Genomic DNA, 17,010 nt, shown 5'->3' on the forward strand with positions numbered 1-17,010 from the left:
GGGGGTGTGTGTGGGGGATGCTGCCGGGAGAACTCGGTGTGTGGGGCTGGGGAGGGTGGGCAGGGTGGTGCCAGGAGCCTGGCAGGGATGGAGGGGTGCCTTGGGTCAGCTTTGCAGCTGCTGGGGCTGGGTGCCCCCCATGGCGGAGGAGTTGAAGGTCTAGGGCTTCTGGGGAGCTAGTGGGAAGTGACAGCAGTTGTGCACAGCAGGGAAATCTGGGCAAGGACCCGGTGGAGATAAGAGCCCTGTGAGGCTCTGGCATGGGGGAGGCACTTTGCAGGTGGCAGTCCCCTGGGCAGCCAAAATGTGAGGATGGGGCCCTGGAAAGGGCAGGCTGAGGAGTGGGGGAAGGCTGGCCCAGCTTCAGGGGGAGACGAACAGATGAGACAGAGCCAGGCCAGCTGGAAACCCTGCAGCAGGTCCAGGGAAGGATTCTGGGTTGCTGTTCAGGTTGTCTGGGCATGAGCTGGCTCACAGGCTGGGAGTTGCAGGAAAGGCATAGGCTGTAAGGAGACCCAGTGCCCTTCCTCTCACTGCCTGAGAGGACAGTGCCAAGTGTTCCCTATCCATTAACTCTGCCTGCCCTGTGGAGGGCAGGCAGCCTGTGCCTCTGGCAGCTCAGTGCCCTGCACATCTCATCCAATACAGCCTGGCATCTCATGCAGCATCCAGTGCAGTACATCCCCTCCCCATGCAGCATATCCTGTGTGACACGTCCTGTCTCTCTGCAGTCTGGTGTCCAGCTCAGTGTACCACACACCCTGCACCCTGCATCCTGCACCCCCTGCTCTCCACAGGGCACGCTGTGTCTCGCTGCTGCTGAGCCAGCACAGAGGCACAGCCAGCCTGCAGCACCCCAGCTCTCCGGGGTGGCTCCTGCTGGGCTGCTATACATAGGTAGGCCAGCCCAGCCTCGGCGAGGCGCTGAATGGAGCAGGCTCACTCTTATCAACCCCGCGTGTCATCAGAGGGTATTTTTGGGGACAGCAGCTGCAGGCATTTGTAACATTTGGTCCCTGCGCACTGACACCCAGGAGGAGAGCTGGGGGAAGCAGCAGGAGCTGGGTGCCGGCACCGAGAGACACAGGGGAGAGGTGGCAGAGTGAGGTACAAGAGTGGGGCAGGGGACGGGGCTGGGGGGCTGCCTGGGGCACGGTGGCTGGGGAAGGGAGTGGTTGAAGTGTGCCATGGTGCGGCCAAGCCATCAGAGCCGTCCGTTTGTGTCCAAAGGAGCTGCTGTGGGGTGGCCCAAGGGTCAGGGGCGTGTGTGGATGAGGAGATGGCTCTGAATGGGTGCACTGTCCCAGGGGTAGGGCTCTGGCAGGAGAAGCTCCCAAAGAGCTGCTGTCCCTGTCGCTCCTTGGGAACCAGCCCTCTCCTACCCTTTGGCTCATTCAAGAAGTATTTTTGTTTCCCCTCCCCCTGCCTGAGCAAGTCAGAGACGACCCTGCCCCAGTCCCAGCCATGGTGCAGATAGAGGCTGGGGTGCACTCACCGGGGGGAAACACAGAGCACCCTGCCCCACTCCTGCCCCGATGGTGGGCACGGTTACCCACAAAGCCGGGGATGGAGGCAGTGTCCTCCAAAAGCAGGACACACGTCCCCGGCTTTCATTTTGCCCCTGAGGCTGATGATTTCCAGTTGGGGTTTTGACTGCACAAGGGTAGGAACCTGCCTGTGGGACTGCTCTCTGGAAAGGGGGATCCCTTTCCCAGAGCCCCACTTTGCCCCAGGGCACGGCCCTGTTGGGCAGCCGCCCGGCACAGGGGTCCCCTGCCCACCCGAGTTTGGGAGGAAATCCCATTTTGGGTCGAGCCCGGGCCTCGCGCCCCTGACAGCCCCGTGTCAGCACCTGCCCGCTGAGCCGGCCCAGATGCTGCAGGAATGCGGCTCTGCCACCACCCGATACTGCAGGAATGTGAATGCCCGGCGGGTGGGGAAGGGGCGGGCGGGGGCCCTTTTGCCTCCGCTGTCCCCCAGCCCTAGCACCCAGCAAGCAGCTTCCCATGCTCCCTGTGGAGGCAGGGGTCCCCCACCTCTGGAACTGGAGTCCCCTCTACAACCTGGGATAGGCTGCAAGTGTCTCAGCCCCCCGGGGTGCAGAGAGTCATCTTCTGTCACCTCTCCTATTGCTTTGGGCTGGGAAACGGATTATTTGAGTGACACAGGGGCAAATCCCATGGGATTGTGCTGCTCCATATGAGGGTGATGCCTCTGAAGCAGGAGATCCATGCTGGGGATTTTGCTCCAGGGTCCCTCCTGGTTGGGGTCTTCACACTGGCCCATCTCTTTGATGAAGCCTGAGCCCCCACTCTAGTCTGTCTGTACATCTCCCCCAGGCTGATGTTTCCTTCTGCTGCTCCAACCAGCTGCCTGCTGTGACCCTGGGGAGCTGGTGATGGAGGGGTTTGGGGGAGCCCCCAGGTTCCTGGCCTATCCACGCGCCTTCACTGTCCAAAGTGGCACCAATGTGGTCCTGAGCTGCCAGATCATGGGTGATCCCCAGCCAAGCATCCTCTGGGAAAAGGACAAGAATACCATCGAGCCCTCAGGCCGTTTCCATATGGAGTCCAAAGGGGACCTGTACAGCCTGCTGGTGTCCTGTGCCACCCCCAAGGACAGCGGACTCTACGTCTGCAGGGCCAAGAATAGTGTTGGCGAGACTTATGCTGCCACCGCGCTCAGGGTGGAGCCAGCGAAGCCCCGAGAGGAGGAAGGATGCTCAGGCAGCGTGGCGCCTGCCTTCCTCATCGCCCCCTCGTCCATGCGGGTGTGCCGGGGGGAGGACGTGATGTTCACCTGCAGGGTGTCTGGGCAGCCCTGCCCGGTGCTGGAGTGGGAGAAGGACGGGCACAAGCTCTCCGACCTCTTTGAGAGCAGCCACTTTGCAGTGGGGCAGAAACCAGAGGACTGGCACTTCCTGAAGTTGTTCGGTGCCCGGCCCCAGGACGGGGGAGTGTACGTCTGCCGGGCTCGCAGTGGCTCCCAGGAGGCTCTGGCTGCTGCCGTGCTCCTGGTGGAGCCCCAGGCGCTGCGGGACGGGCTCCCCAATGGCTCCCCCGCTGATGGTGCCGCGGTCCTGGCGGAGCGGTGGCGGCGGCACGCGGCGGGACGGCGAGCGGGACCAGAGACCTGGGTGCCCAACGGCGTGGTGCCGGCCAGGGTGCCGGGGGCCAAGGCATTTGCCGTGAGCGCAGGGAAGCACGCCAAGTTTCGCTGCTACGTTACTGGCAAGCCCAAGCCAGAGATTATCTGGCAGAAAGATGGTGAGCCCCTCGCCCCTGGCCGCAGGCATCTCATCTACGAGGACCGGGAGGGCTACTTCATCCTCAAGGTGCTGTACTGCAAACCCCAGGACCAGGGGCTGTACGTGTGCACTGCTTCCAACACCGCTGGCCAGACCCTCAGTGCAGTGCAGCTCCAGGTGAAAGGTAGGAACATGTCCAAGGAATGTCAGACATGGCCGGGCTCTGGGGAGCTCAAGGAATTTTGTCTGTCAGGGGTGTGTCTGTGTGGGAGCACAGCATCTCTGGGCTCCTTCCTGCCCTGTGCAGCCAAGGTCACCCCAGGCTCCTCAGGACAGAGCTGTGGGCTGGAAGCAGGGGGTGCTGGGTTCCTCCAGGAGCTGTGTCCTGCTTCATGTCTCTCTCTCCTTGCAAACAGAGGGTGGCTTCTTCGGATAGCTCCGGATGTCCAGTCACAAACAGGGAAAGGGGACAGTGCCTTGGTGACAAATTCCCCTGGAAGTGCTGAGTGATTTTGGCAGGCAGCCCTGCAGGGCATGGCTCCAACAGTCTGGACTGGCAGGAGCCCAATTCCCCCCAAGCCATCCAGCCAGCTGGGGACAGCCCGTGGCTGGGGTTACCCAGTAATTGGTGGAGCCCCTGACTACACTGTACTGCTCCCTTCCACTGAGATGCCTGCTGCAGCATGCTGGCTTTCATGCTCCTGCATCCCCTAAAACTCTCTGCTGAGATACTGGGGGCATCACTGTGTTTTCCCACCCTGGCCCTGATTCTCCCTGCTCTGAGGAATGTGCTTGCCAAGGCAGTGTCTGTCTCACACAAGCCAATGGAGAGGTCAAAGAAGGGCCAAGGGTTTGGTGCTCTTAGTGAGTTGGGAACCCCTTGAGCCAAGGGCTGACAGTGGGTGCTGTACCCCACACGCCCTAAGCTCCTGTCTCCTCCTGTGGCAGAGCACCGGCTGCGGTTCCAGGTGCAGCTGGCAGACGTGGAAGTAGCAGAGCGGGAAGATGCAGTGTTGGAATGCCAGGTGCCATTGGAAACCATCCCCACCTCCTGGTACCTGGAGGACAGGGAGCTGCAGCCCAGTAACAAGTACGTGATGGAGGAGCAAGGGCTGGTGCGGCGCCTGACCATCCGCGATGCGCGCACCGATGACGATGGCATCTACCTCTGCCAGATGAAGGACAAAGGGCGCAGCATCGCCGAGGTCTCTGTCCGAGGTGGGGTCAGGTCTCTGATGGCACAGATTTGCCTTCCTATTCCCCTCCTTGCCCTCTGTGCCCTCCTCACTGCCCCCTGCATTTACCTTCCCTCCATTTGGCTGGTGCCTGCTGCTGCCCCTCCTCAACCTCCTCCTCCTCCTCGCCCACCTCAAAGAGTCCACCCTGTTCCCCAGCATTCCTTGCTTGTCCTCATATATCTCTTCCCATAGGGGTGATTGTGAAGCGGCTGCCACGGAAGCTGGATGTGATGGAGGGGGAGAATGCAGTTTTCTGTGTGGAGACACGGGATGTGGTAGAGGGGAGCTGTTGGAGCAGGGATGGGGTACAGCTGCGGGAGTCACCCCGTACTGTGCTGAAGAGCTTCGGCAGGACACATCTCCTGGTGCTGGTGCACGTCACCCGCCAGGACGCGGGCATCATCTCCTTCACTGTCGGCGAGTCGCAGACATCCTCCCAGCTCCGAGTCAAGTGTAAGCTCCAGGCTTGAAGGGGTCCCGTGTCCTCTCTCCTGCTTCTTCATGGGAGTGATACAGAAGGGGAGATGGAATAGGCACGCAATATGCTGGGAGTGTGATGCTGTGATGTGTTTTCTGGGAAGGGGGCTTTGAGCAGGATCACAGCCTCACAGGCACTCGCAAAACACTGTAGCCAGCAGCATGCTACACGGGATCCTCTCTATCAGAGAGAGAATCCCCAAACAAACGGGCTGTGTATCCCCACTCAGCCCTTCTGCCACCCACCCCCCCGCCCAGAGCCTCGCTGCCTCCCTCAAGCAGGCAACCTGGGCTGTGACTTGCAGGTGTGAAGCACGACCCTCCGAGTGCACCAGTGGCAGCTGAGATGAGCGTGGTGGAGAGCAACACGGCTCTGCTGACTTGGTGTCCTGCGCCTGACGCCCACCTCCGCCCCGCCAGCCACTACGTGCTGGAGCGCCGGGAGGCAGCGGGAGGGGAGTGGGTGCAGTGCCTGGCCACCGACCTGCCCAGCTGCGTGCGGGTGCTGGGTGATAGCGTGCCTCGCGAGGCCGACTACTGCTTCCGCATCTCTGCCACCAACAAGCACGGCAGGAGCATTCCTGTGCCGTTCCCTGGATCTGTGCACCTTGGTGAGGAGACAGGCAAAACTGGGGTGTCGTGGCACAGTGTGCTGGGGGTGCTGCTGGGGCTCAGTCCGACTCTGCTCCAGCCCCAGCAGCTCGTCTGGAGAGGGGTCTGCAGGACACATGGGTGAGGGATGGTGAGGATGCACAGTTCTCCCTGGAGCTGTCAGCCGTGGTGCATGGATCCTGGTTCCTCAACGGTGCCAGGCTGGGTGAGGAGGAGGATGCAGGCGGCCGGTGCAGCGTACAGCGCCGTGGGATGGAGCACTCGCTGCTGATCCGGGGAGCACGACTGGCTGACAGCGGGGCCCAGGTCACCTTCGTGTCTGGTGGTGTGCAGGACTCAGCTACCCTGCATGTACAAGGTGATCAGGAACTCACCCTGGGATCCTCCCAGACCCCCAGCAGCAGGGGCTGTCATGCTGGAGGATGCTTCTCACCGCTCCTCAATGTCTCTCAGCCCCACAGGTCCACATTGCCCCAGTGTCTGAGGGTGACCGGCTCCGGAAAGTGGCAGCAGGGATGCCTGTGCTGCTGGAATGCCAGGTGTCCACCCCGGATGCCCCTGTCTGCTGGCTGAAGGATGGCAAAGCTGTGCCCCTGGATGGCATTATCGCAGTGCAGGCAGAAGGCTGCGTGCGGAGGCTGCTGCTCCGCTCAGCGTGTCCCTCAGACACCGGTGTGTACACCTGTGACGCTGGGGATGACGCCGTGAACTTTGTGGTGACCGTGACCGGTGAGCTGGGGACTGTGTGTGGGAGCCTGGCCCCTACCTCCTGACAGTGCTCCTGCCCTGCTTCTTGTCCCCATCGTGTGGCCGAAAGCTGCAGCCAGTCATGCTGAGACCCACGTTATCCCTGGCAGAGGAGCCGGTGAGGATCGTCAGCTCCAACGAGGAAGCCTCCCACACCTACCTGGCCAGGCAGCGTGTGGAGCTGTGGTGCCAGCTGTCCCGCCCAGCAGCTCCAGTGCGCTGGTACAAGGATGGAGAGGAGGTGGAAGTGGGAGAGAGCCTGATGCTGGAGCAGGAGGGGTCCCGGTGCAAGCTGGTGCTGCCCTGCGCTCAGACACAGGACACAGGGGAGTTTGTCTGTGATGCTGGTGGAGACTCTGCCTTCTACACCGTCACTGTGGCAGGTGAGTGTGATGCAGGAAGGCTGCTAGGGTCTCAGGGGCTTTCTTTGCTGGTGCAGGGTGTCAGCATTGCTGTCGCTTGCTGTGGTGGGACACTTGTCAGACATGCTCTTGCCAGGCACTCATCAGCAGTTTGGTTGGTTGTTTGGTTGGGGTCCTTGTGGCACTCAGACCAGCTGCCAGAGGGAACAGCTCACTCTGCCTGTCCAAAACACTTGAAGACACAAGAGCACCCACACCTGAACACCAAGGTGTTTGCCTGACCTCTGCCATGGCTAGTAACCAAGCCCTCCTACAAGTGGGACCGGCACCTGGCATGGGGTGACTCATGGTTGGTCATTGCTCTGATGGACAGTGTTAATTACTGACCTGAAAATTAGCAGTTGCCTGGAGACTGGTGGCTGGGTGGTGTTTGCTAGGTGGGAGCAGGGCTCGGCATCCTGTGGCGGCTGCCCCAGCTGTGGAGCGGTTGTTAGCGTTGCAGGCTGGCAGAGGATAATGAAAGTTGAAAGCAAGTGAAAGACTTCCCCTTGCTGGCCCCAAAATCCACATCCCTCAACCACAGGAAGGCAACCAAGGGCAGAGGTAAAGCCCTTGAAAGGTGGTGTGACCGCAGTGGTAAAGCCTCACTGTGGTGTTAACACATGGCAAAGGGCCAAAGTCGATGGCTAAGGATGTAGGAGTGGAGATAGCATGAGTGATAAGAGATACTGAAGAGTCGGTGGAGCGGTGACTGTTGGGAGGGTGAGGAAGGGAGGGGTTTTAGTGAGATAAAGGCAAAATTGCCAGTGAGAAGGACAGGCAGCATGGGCTCTGGTCAGAAGCAGGAGCCGGGTGCTGTGTGTGAGTGTGGGGCATGGGGAGCTCTGCTTCCCTAGGACAGGAGAGGGAACACCATCTGCTGAAGCTCAGCCCTTTGGCTGAGCAGCTTTGCATCACTTTGACAGAAGGGTCTTAGGGAGGCTGTCTTGGTTCAGTCTGGATTTGGACATCAATGTCACCAGCAGGGCTGGGAGCGGGTGCCTGGAGGCACAGGCTGACGCCTCTCTGGCACTAGTGCCAGGCTGGCTGCTGCAGTCAAGCACTGCTGTGGCACACTTGGGCTTCCCCGAGGCATCTCAGCTATCCCCCATAGGGCTGTTGTGGCATGGAGCCTGCCTGCCTCAAGCTTGGCCGTCCCCACACATCTCTCAGTTTTCCAGCAGCTGTTGAGCACTGGAGCTCCCTCAGAACTAGTGAGAGGCTGAGGCCAGAGCGATGCTGTCCATTGAGGGCTGGCACATTATCCACTCACTTCAGTGCTGCTCAACACCCCCAGCTGCACTTCAGCAATGTGATTGCTTTTAGCAGGTCCAGGGAGAGAGGCGGCCGCCTGCGGTTTGCTGAGGGAGCGGGCGGATGCAGGCTCAGCGTGCAGCAGGTTAATCGCTGCACACTGGCGCCGCACCTGCGGGGCAGCGCTGAGCTGCTGGCCTGGGCATCACAGCTGGGAACTGTCTGGGAAGCTTCCATGCCCAGCATGGAGCAGCTGAGGCTGTGAGAAGGGCAGCTTGCTGCTCATCTACCATTGTGCCCCAGAGCTGGCTGTGCCTTGTGCCTGCATCAGCTTGATGAGCACCCATGGCAGAGTCCAGGTCAGCTGTGGCTGGTTGCAATGTGCATGGCCAGGTAGCCAATGCTGGTTGTGACATACTGGACTTCTCCTAGGAGAGAGGAGGGCTGGTCACCTAAAATTTGTACTGGTAGCCCCTCTGTTTTTAAAGCTCTGACTCAATTAAGAGGGGCAATGTGAGCAGTGGTACACATATTATGTAGCAAATTTTAGTGATGACTGCAATCTGGAATTGGGACCTGGGTCCTGGTGAGCTGGAGGGATGAGGCTGCTGGCTGCAAGAAAACCACATGCCTGTGCCACAGTAGAAACAAATACCAAGGCTGAACCATGACAGAAGCACTGGCTGGCACCTGGTGGCCTCTGATATGGGGACATAGGCAGAGGGGAGGGCACCGTCTGGAAGAGCAACTGCAGGGGATGGTGCTGGCACCACAGAGTGTTTATCAGTGCTGGGACTTGCCTATATGTATCCTCCCTCCACAGCCTTCAACTCTACCATAGGGCAAAGCAGGACAGGCACCATGGGAGCAAGGGCAGCAATGTACAGCCAGTTCAAAGCCCAGTGCTCCTCTGGGTTGTAATGTGTGAGGAGAAGAGGGAGAGCCAGGCACAATGGTCCAGAAGCTTGTGCTATGTAGGATGTTGATGATGTGGTGCATTCCAGCCTTAAAGCCAGCAAGCAGTGAAGCCATCGTTCCACACAGGGCTGCGACTGCCACATCACTGGCTCTGGTCTCTATGTCCTGGCTGAGCCCATGTCTCTCCATGACAGAGGAGCCAGTGAGGATCGTCAGCTCCAACGAGGGGGACTCCCACGCCTATGTGGCTGGACAACGTGTGGAGCTGTGGTGCCAGCTGTCCCGCCTGGCAGCCCCAGTGCACTGGTACAAGGATGGGGAGGAGGTGGAGGCAGGTGAGAGCCTGCTGCTGGAGCAGGAGGGGCTGCAGTGCCGGCTGGTGCTGCCCTGCGCCCGGCCACAGGACACAGGGGAATTCGTCTGCGACGCCGGTGGGGACTCTGTCTTCTACACAGTCACCGTGGCAGGTGGGTGTAACAGACACGTACATCCCTCCTCCCCTTCTCCCTCTGCCCCAGTTCATTGCTCACACTGTGGCTTCAGCACCTTGGCTGCCTCTCAGCTCCTTGTGAGCAGTTCCTTGCCCATGCCCCTGGGTTGGAAGGGGACGTGGGCAGGAGCATACAAGCTGGTCTGTCTCCTCCCAGAGCCCTGTGTCACAGTTACCCCCTACACCCCACGTGCCATAGTGGGGGCAATGCTGCTAGCTTCAGGGTGACCATGAGCAGCGAGCTGCCCAGGGGATTCCTGTCCTCACATGGGACTCACCCAGCACCACAGCTGAGGACTGGCATGTTCCCAGCAGAGGTACCAGTGAGGATTGTCAGTTCCAACAAGGAGGCCCCTCACTCCTACATGGTTGGGCAGCGTGTGGAGCTGTGGTGCCAGCTGTCCTGCCCAGTGTCCCCAGTGTGCTGGTACAAGGATGGTGAAGAAGTGGAGGTGGGCGAGACCCTGGTGCTGGAGCAGGAAGGCCTGCAGTACCGGCTGGTGCTGCCCTGTGCCCAGATGCAGGACACAGGGGAGTTTGTCTGCAACGCCAGAGATGCATCTGTCTCCTACTCCATCTTGGTGGCAGGTTGGTGGCACCACCTGGAAAGGGCAGCACTGCCCCAACCCTGTGCTCTGGGGTCCCCAGCCCTGCTCCCTGCCCTCAGCATTGTGGAGGAGGGTGTGCTGTTGTATCTCTGTGCCTGCTGCCCCTGCCCCTGAGCAGCTCTGACCTCTTTGCGCTGGGGTGAGAGGATGTAGCTTCCATATAGCCCCACGGGAACAGGGACATAGTTGGCAGTAAATAGACACAGCAGAGCTGTGAGCAGATCTGTGAGCAAGTCTCACACCCTTCCCCCACAGAGCCACCAGTGAGGATCCTGCAGCCTCCACAGCGCTCACTGGAGCTGCTGGTTCAGGCACCAGGGTGTGTGGAACTGCGGTGCGAGCTCTCTGTGCCGGATGCTCCGGTGCACTGGTTCAAGGATGGCTTGGAGGTGGATGAGACTGATAACCTGCTGCTGCTGGTGGAGGGGGCCTGGCGCTGTCTCTTCATCCCCAAGAGCAGTGCAGAGGATGCAGGCGAGTACATCTGCGAGACCAAGGATGAGGCCGTCTCCTTTGATGTCAAGGTGTCAGGTCAGTGGAGGTGCTGATGTGGTTCTGGCCATCAGTGGATGCCACCCACTGGGCCACCCAGCACAGGTGCTCACCTGGGGCTGGTGGCAGAGGAGTGCCCAGGGCTGCGTTGTCCCTGCACTGCTTTGTATCACAGACATGCCATACCTGCAGAGCCTCCGGTGAGGATCCTGCAGCCCTGCAGACCTGTCCCTGTCATGACGGTGTCCCCGGGGGAGACGGTGACACTGTGCTGTGAGCTGTCCCGCGCAGATGCACCCGTGTGCTGGGCAAAGGAGGGTGTCAGGCTCGAGGCTAGGGGCAGCCTGGTTCTGGAGGAGGAGGGTGTCCATCGCCGGCTGCTCATCCCCGCTGCCCAAGCAGAGCACTCTGGAAAATACACCTGTGACACCACCAATGACACAGTGACTTTCACCATCCAAGTGTTGGGTGAGCATGAGGCTAGGGAAGAGCCTGGTGTGAAGTGCTGGGTGCACAAATCCCACAGACCTCAGCTGTGTTGGTACTGGATGCTGCAGATCCGCTGGTCAGGATCCTAGAGAAGGATGTTCTGCCCACGCACCGGCGCTGCCAGGCCATGGAGGACCTGGTGCTAGAGGTGCACCTTTCGCACACCCATGGGGAGGTGAAGTGGTACAAGGACGGGGAGAAGCTGCAGGACACAGGACGTGTGCGGCTGGAGGAGGACGGGGTGCGCCGATCCCTCATGATCCTGGGAGCCACGGGCAAGGATGCTGGGGAGTATCTTTGTGACACCGGTGATGACAGTATCGTCTTCTTCATCACTGTAGAAGGTCAGCAGGAGGTCCTGGTGGGGATGGCCAGGGGAGAGGACTGAGGTGCGTCTGTGGCTGCTGCCAAGTTGGTGTGAGGCTGGGCTGGGTGGCAGTGAGCACAGGGAGACTCATGGGGGGCACATGGGGAGTGGGCTGCACCTGTATGGTGTTCCTATGGAAACCCCTGTGCTGCTCAGCTGCAGCCCGAGGAGTGTGGACAGGGTCAGGCCATTGAGATGCCCAGCACAGGATGCTTTTGTGGTGACAGCCCATCTCTCCAGTCCCAGAGCCACCGGTGACCATCGTGGGCAGCACAGGCAGTGTGGTACATCGCTGCCTGGTGGCTGGGGAAGACCTGGTGCTGGCTTGTGAGCTCTCGCGGCCCGACGCCATGGTGCGCTGGCTCCGGAATGGCCAGGAGGTGCAGCCGGGTGAACGGGTGCAGGTTGAGGCTCGTGGGGTGCTGCGACAGCTCACCATCAATGGGGCACAGCCCAGTGACACAGGGTGCTACATCTGTGACGCTGCCAGCGACCGCATGGTGACAAACGTGGAGGTGTCAGGTGAGCTGGCTCAGAACCCCAGGGATCCCCAGAACGATGGGATCATGCCACAGACCTGGACAAGGGGAGGGGAAACCTCTGTGACCCTGCTGACGCAGGGTGGCAGCATTGCAGGGAAGGGTGGGAGACCTGTCCCCAACCTTACAGGAGCCATTGGTTAAAAAGAGACATGTCAGAGTTGTGGCGAGACATGTCCCTGCTGCCTCCCCCAGCCAGGGGCTGTTTAAATTTAGCCTTGGCTGGCTCCCAGGCGCCGCTCCTCCTGCTTTGGCTGCCAAAGGCTGAGCTCAGCCTGGACCCTTATCATCTGGAGATGGAGGGCTGTGCAGGGTGGGAGGGGGCCTGTTGCAGGCGGGTGGCCTGGCTCCCCAGCAAGGTGTTCTGGATGGGGGGGTACAATGAAATTAATGGTCTCAAGATGGCAGCTGAGTTGCCTGTACAGGGAGTGATGGGCTCTGCTGCCATCCTTTCCCTGAGTGAACCTTGAGCTGCAGACCCCTGAAGCCTGCATGCCTGCCCCTCTGGGACTCCTGTCTGGTCCCACCATGACCCCCAGCCAGCCCCACAGCCCTTCTGCCCCACGGTGACTCATTGAGGGATCACCTCTCCACTTGCAACAGTCCTATCCCTGCCCTGCCTGACACTGTGGGGACAATCTTGAGCCCTGCCTTGTCCCCTTGCTCCCCCCAGCCCGGCCTGTGTGCATTGTCAACAAGGAGGAGGCGCAGAGCCCGCTGGAGGTGCAGGAGGGGGACAGTGTGACACTGGTGGCTCGGCTGTCCCCAGAGACAGCGGCAGTGCAGTGGCAGAAGGATGGACAGACGCTGTGCTCAGGTGGGCGGCTGCTGGTGTGCAGCGAGGGTCCCACACGCAGCCTCACCATCAAGCAAGCAGAGCTGGGTGATGGTGGCATCTTCCTCTGCGACGCCGGTGATGATGAGGTGCATTTCACACTACGTGTGAAAGGTGAGTCTGGAGGCGTCCCTCGCCCACACCAGAGTCTCATCCTGCCTCACGCTGGGATGCTCTGCACCTCCATCACATGCTGGTGCCACAGCTGAGCGCAGTGCTCCTCTGGCAGAGGCACCCGTGCTGTTCGTGAACAAACGAGAGGAGCAGGAGAAGCTGCTGGTGCTGGAGGGAGGCAGTGCCGTGCTCTCTGCCATCACCTCCACCGAGCGCTCGGATGTCACCTGGCTGGGCCCGCAGCAGGCGGCGGTGGCCAGCGAGCGCTGCGAGCTGCGGCGGGATGGCCGAGTGCACAGCCTCATCATCCACAACGTGGCCATGGAGGACGCAGGCACCTACACCTGCATCTCACCCCACGACCAGATGCAGTTCGACGTGAGCGTCCGAGGTGGGCGGCGAAGGCCAGTGGGGGTGCCCGGGGATCCCCCTGCAGCGGGTGCTGATACGGGGGATATGTGATGTGGGGGATATCTGATATGTGCAGAGCTGCGGGTGAAGTTCCTGCGTGGGCTGTCAGACGTGCGAGCGCGGCAGGGCGAGCGGGTGGTGCTGTGGTGCGAGCTGTGCAAGGCGCGGGGCGATGTGGTGTGGCGGAAGGACGGGCGGGTGCTGGCGCCCGGCCCCCGCCGGCAGATGACGGCACACGGACGGGAGCGGTCGCTGGTGTTGAGCCGTGTGGAGCCCGGGGATGCCGGCGAGTACTGCTGCGAGTCCAATGACGACCAGACCTTGGCAACGCTGACGGTGCAGGGTGAGCACGAGGCTTCCCCGCCACTCGGGGACTCCTATTCCATGGGGTGGTGGGATGCTGGCACAGTGATGGCAGGATTGCAGGAATGCTCAGCATCTCTACATGACAGGGAGTCTCTCATGCTATGCCCTGACAACCTGGCTGTAGTCCCCAGGGTGGTGGAGATCATCATGGAGCTGCAGAGCCTCACGGTGCTGGAGGGGGAGGATGCCACCTTCAAGTGCCTCGTGTCCCCCGAAGATGTAGCTGTGACATGGCAGCTGAATGGCCAGACCGTGGTCCCCAGTGAGCGTCTGCTGGTGACAAGGAGTGGCCTGTGCCACAGCCTCACCCTCCGGCAGTGCCAGACAGGTGATGCAGGCACTGTGACAGCCAATGCCGAGGGGCTGGTGAGCACAGCTCGACTGAGTGTACAAGGTGAGGGGATGGAGAAAGCTGGGGCTCAGTCCAAGGCACAGCCCTGGGGCCAGCTGCTGACCCAGCACACGGGCCATGCAGAGGCGCAGGTGCTGTTCGTGCGGAAGCTGCAGGATGTGGTGGCAGAGGAGCAGGGGGACGTGTGCCTGGAGGTGGAGGTGAGCCACGAGGCTGCCGAGGTGCAGTGGCTGAAGCAGGGCATCCTCCTTCAGCCGAGCAGCAAGTACCAGCTGCGGGAGTCCGGGTGCCGGCGCACCCTCACCATCTGCTGCCTCGGCCCTGCTGACCGCGGCACCTACCGCTGCGAGAGCCTGCACGACCGCACGCAGGCCAAGCTCCACGTGGAACGTGAGTACCGGGATGGGGATGGGGATGGAAGGAAACGGGCATGGGTACAGGGAGGGCACCCAACTGCTGCAATGGGAGCATGTGGGCAAAGCTGGTACTGGGCTGGAAGAGGTGGTCAGAGTGCATGGGCAGGGGTGGGAGTCTGGTGCAAACAGCTGGATTTAAACAATCACTCCAGCAAGCACAGACTGGGAATTCAGGGGCTCTGTGGTGGACAGACACCTACTCACAGTCATGGGTCCCTTACAGCCCGGAAGGTGTCGATCCGGACACCACTGGCAGATGTGGAGACCTTTGAGAAGGAGACAGCCACCTTTCACCTGGAACTGTCTCACCCTGGCGTGGCTGGGGTCTGGACACGGGACGGCATCCGGGTGAAGCCCAACAGTACGTGCCGGATCAGTGCCACGGGCTGCGGGCACAGCCTGACACTGGAGAGGCTTGCACTGGAAGACTCGGGCACTGTCACCTTCACTGCTGACACTCTGCGCTGCAGCGCCCACCTGCGTGTGCGGGGTATGGTCCCTGGGCAGGCTGGGGGGTGCGTGGCACTGGTGCTGTCTGACCTGCAGCTGTTCCATACTGGGAGACACCAAGGCTGAGCTGGGCCACCCTGGGCACGTGTCCCCCTGTCCTGGACTGCGGTGGCAGTGTGCTGAGCACTGGGGACACCCATCCAGGGTCTGGGTCCAGAGGCAGCTGGAACACCACTGACGAGTGTTTGCCCATGGGTAGTGCCACTCTTATTCCATGCTAAAATGCCCCATTCAGAGCTACTCTTCCCTGCAGTTCCAAATCCATGCCTTTGTTCTACCAAGCCTCTTGTCCTGTGTCCTGCCTCTTCAGAGCCTCCAGTCACTATGGTGAGGGTCCCACGAGACCTGGGGGTCCCAGAGACAGGGGTTGCCAGCTTTGAATGTGAGCTGTCTCGCCCAAATGCAGAGGTGAAATGGCTCAAGGTGAGGGTTCACCCTAATCCCCTCCAGCAGCACCTGGCCATGTTTTCCTCCTTGCTTTGTCCCCTGGCCTCTGCCGTGCCTGCCAGGGCTGCAGACAGAGCAGAGGAGCCAAAGCAGGGGGGGGCTTCCATTTGCCTCCGTGCAGGACGGACAGGAGCTGCGGCCAGGGCCCAACTGCCGCATCTACTCAGCGGGACGGCGCCGCATCCTGCAGCTGAGCCACAGCGAGCTGAGCGACACTGGCAGCTACACCTGCGATGCAGGCGACTGCCAGGCCTCTGCCACGCTGCACGTCCAGGGTACGGTCACCCAGCTCCCAGCAGTGGGCACATCCCAAACCCTACACTGCCTGCTCCCCTCATTCTTGGCTGTCCTGTCACCCTGTCCATTATCTGCAGAGCGCCAGGTCCACATTGTGCAGGAGCTGCAGGACGTCCAGATGCGGGAGGGTGACAACGCAGTCTTCACCTGCGAGGTGTCACATGCGGATGTGAAGGGCGAGTGGTTTCGGGACGGGGAGAAAATCAAGGTCTCCAGCACAGTGAAGATACGGCAAGAAGGTGGGGGTGCAGGTGGTTCCACACCTGGTTTGGGGCTGGGAAAGGGCAAATTCAAGCCACGGGAGTTTGTGTAAACAAAGAAGGGTCCCTGCCCCCTGCTTACTCTGGGTGTGCCTTGCTGTCACCTTGAGCCAGCTCCTCCCTCCCCAGGGACCCGGCACTTCCTGCTGTTCTGTGGTGTGCGCCCTGAGGACAAGGGACTCGTCCGCTTCTCAGCCAGGACAGTCACCTCGGAGGCCAGTCTGCAGGTGGAAGGTACCAGTGCCACAGTCTGGCTGGGCTCCAGCAGTAGGGCTGGGGTGTACAGGTCAGCTTGTGGTGCCCCGCTCACCCCATGATGCTGTTACCTTGCCCCCACCTATCAGCACTGCCAATCCGGATTGTGAAGCCACTGCGGGACAAGACGGTGCTGGCGAGGCACAAGGCGACGCTGGAGTGCACCGTGTCCCACGCCCGGGGCCGGGTGCGCTGGCTCCGTGGGGACACTGAGATCTTTGCTGGTGACAAGTATGAGATCTGCAATCTGGACTGCTACCGCACACTCATCATTCACCGCGTGGGCCCTGAGGACGAGGACTCATACACCTGCGATGCCTTCGACGACCGCTCCACCGCCCGGCTCCTTGTGGAGGGTGAGTGGGCACCTAGAGGGGCAGCACTGGCAGCTGTGCTGCTGTGCCTTGCAGTGAAGGGACACCAGAACCCGTGTCCCCGTCCCCCACTTTCTGCAAGAGTCTGAGTGCTGGGCTGGAGGGAGCAGGTTGGATACAGGGCCAGGGATCTGTTCCTCCTTGTCTGGGATACACCTTTGGGTGCCCCACCAGCTCTGGCAATACCCCAACTCACTCTGACTCCCATTGTTCCCATAGGGAGCTAGAAGCCAGGATGCAGTTCTCAGGGCATGCATGCAGACTGATGGATGCCACTGCTGAAAGATGTGGTTATGCTCCCCTGGCATGGACAGACACATGGACACCATCCCCAGCCTGCTCCAGCCTCAGGGATCTGCAATAAACAGCCTTTTTTTCTGACATGGCTTCTTCCACACAGGCAAGCCAGGGTCCCGCTAAGAGAATAGGTGGTGGCACCACTCTACATCCTGCTCAGCATCCCTGGAAGCCCGGCCCTCTGGGCCCCCCTTCAC

General features: G+C 61.0%; 1 protein-coding gene across 2 annotated transcripts; it reads left to right on the plus strand.

Moving 5' to 3' along the window:
- The first annotated feature begins 786 nt into the window (after positions 1-786).
- Positions 787-16,899, plus strand: OBSL1 (obscurin like cytoskeletal adaptor 1). Of its 2 annotated transcripts, none has more exons than XM_079311214.1 (26): positions 787-1,107; positions 2,340-3,431; positions 4,196-4,465; positions 4,678-4,938; positions 5,268-5,573; positions 5,654-5,932; positions 6,028-6,303; positions 6,432-6,704; positions 9,089-9,361; positions 9,697-9,972; positions 10,248-10,523; positions 10,677-10,952; positions 11,042-11,317; positions 11,581-11,862; positions 12,553-12,828; positions 12,944-13,219; positions 13,316-13,582; positions 13,730-13,999; positions 14,081-14,347; positions 14,597-14,863; positions 15,194-15,306; positions 15,452-15,605; positions 15,705-15,866; positions 16,017-16,121; positions 16,232-16,498; positions 16,736-16,899. In XM_079311214.1, the coding sequence occupies exons 2-26, from the start codon at positions 2,399-2,401 to the stop codon at positions 16,741-16,743; spliced, it is 6,789 nt and encodes a 2,262-aa protein (XP_079167340.1). In that variant the 5' UTR covers positions 787-1,107; positions 2,340-2,398; the 3' UTR covers positions 16,744-16,899. The 2 variants fall into 2 exon arrangements, with proteins under 2 accessions (XP_079167340.1, XP_079167341.1); XM_079311215.1 differs by having other exon boundaries at positions 789-1,107; positions 9,700-9,972.
- Positions 16,900-17,010: the final 111 nt, after the last annotated feature.

This window comes from Erithacus rubecula, assembly GCF_903797595.1.
Source record: "Erithacus rubecula genome assembly, chromosome: 8".
Lineage (NCBI taxonomy): Eukaryota > Metazoa > Chordata > Aves > Passeriformes > Muscicapidae > Erithacus > Erithacus rubecula.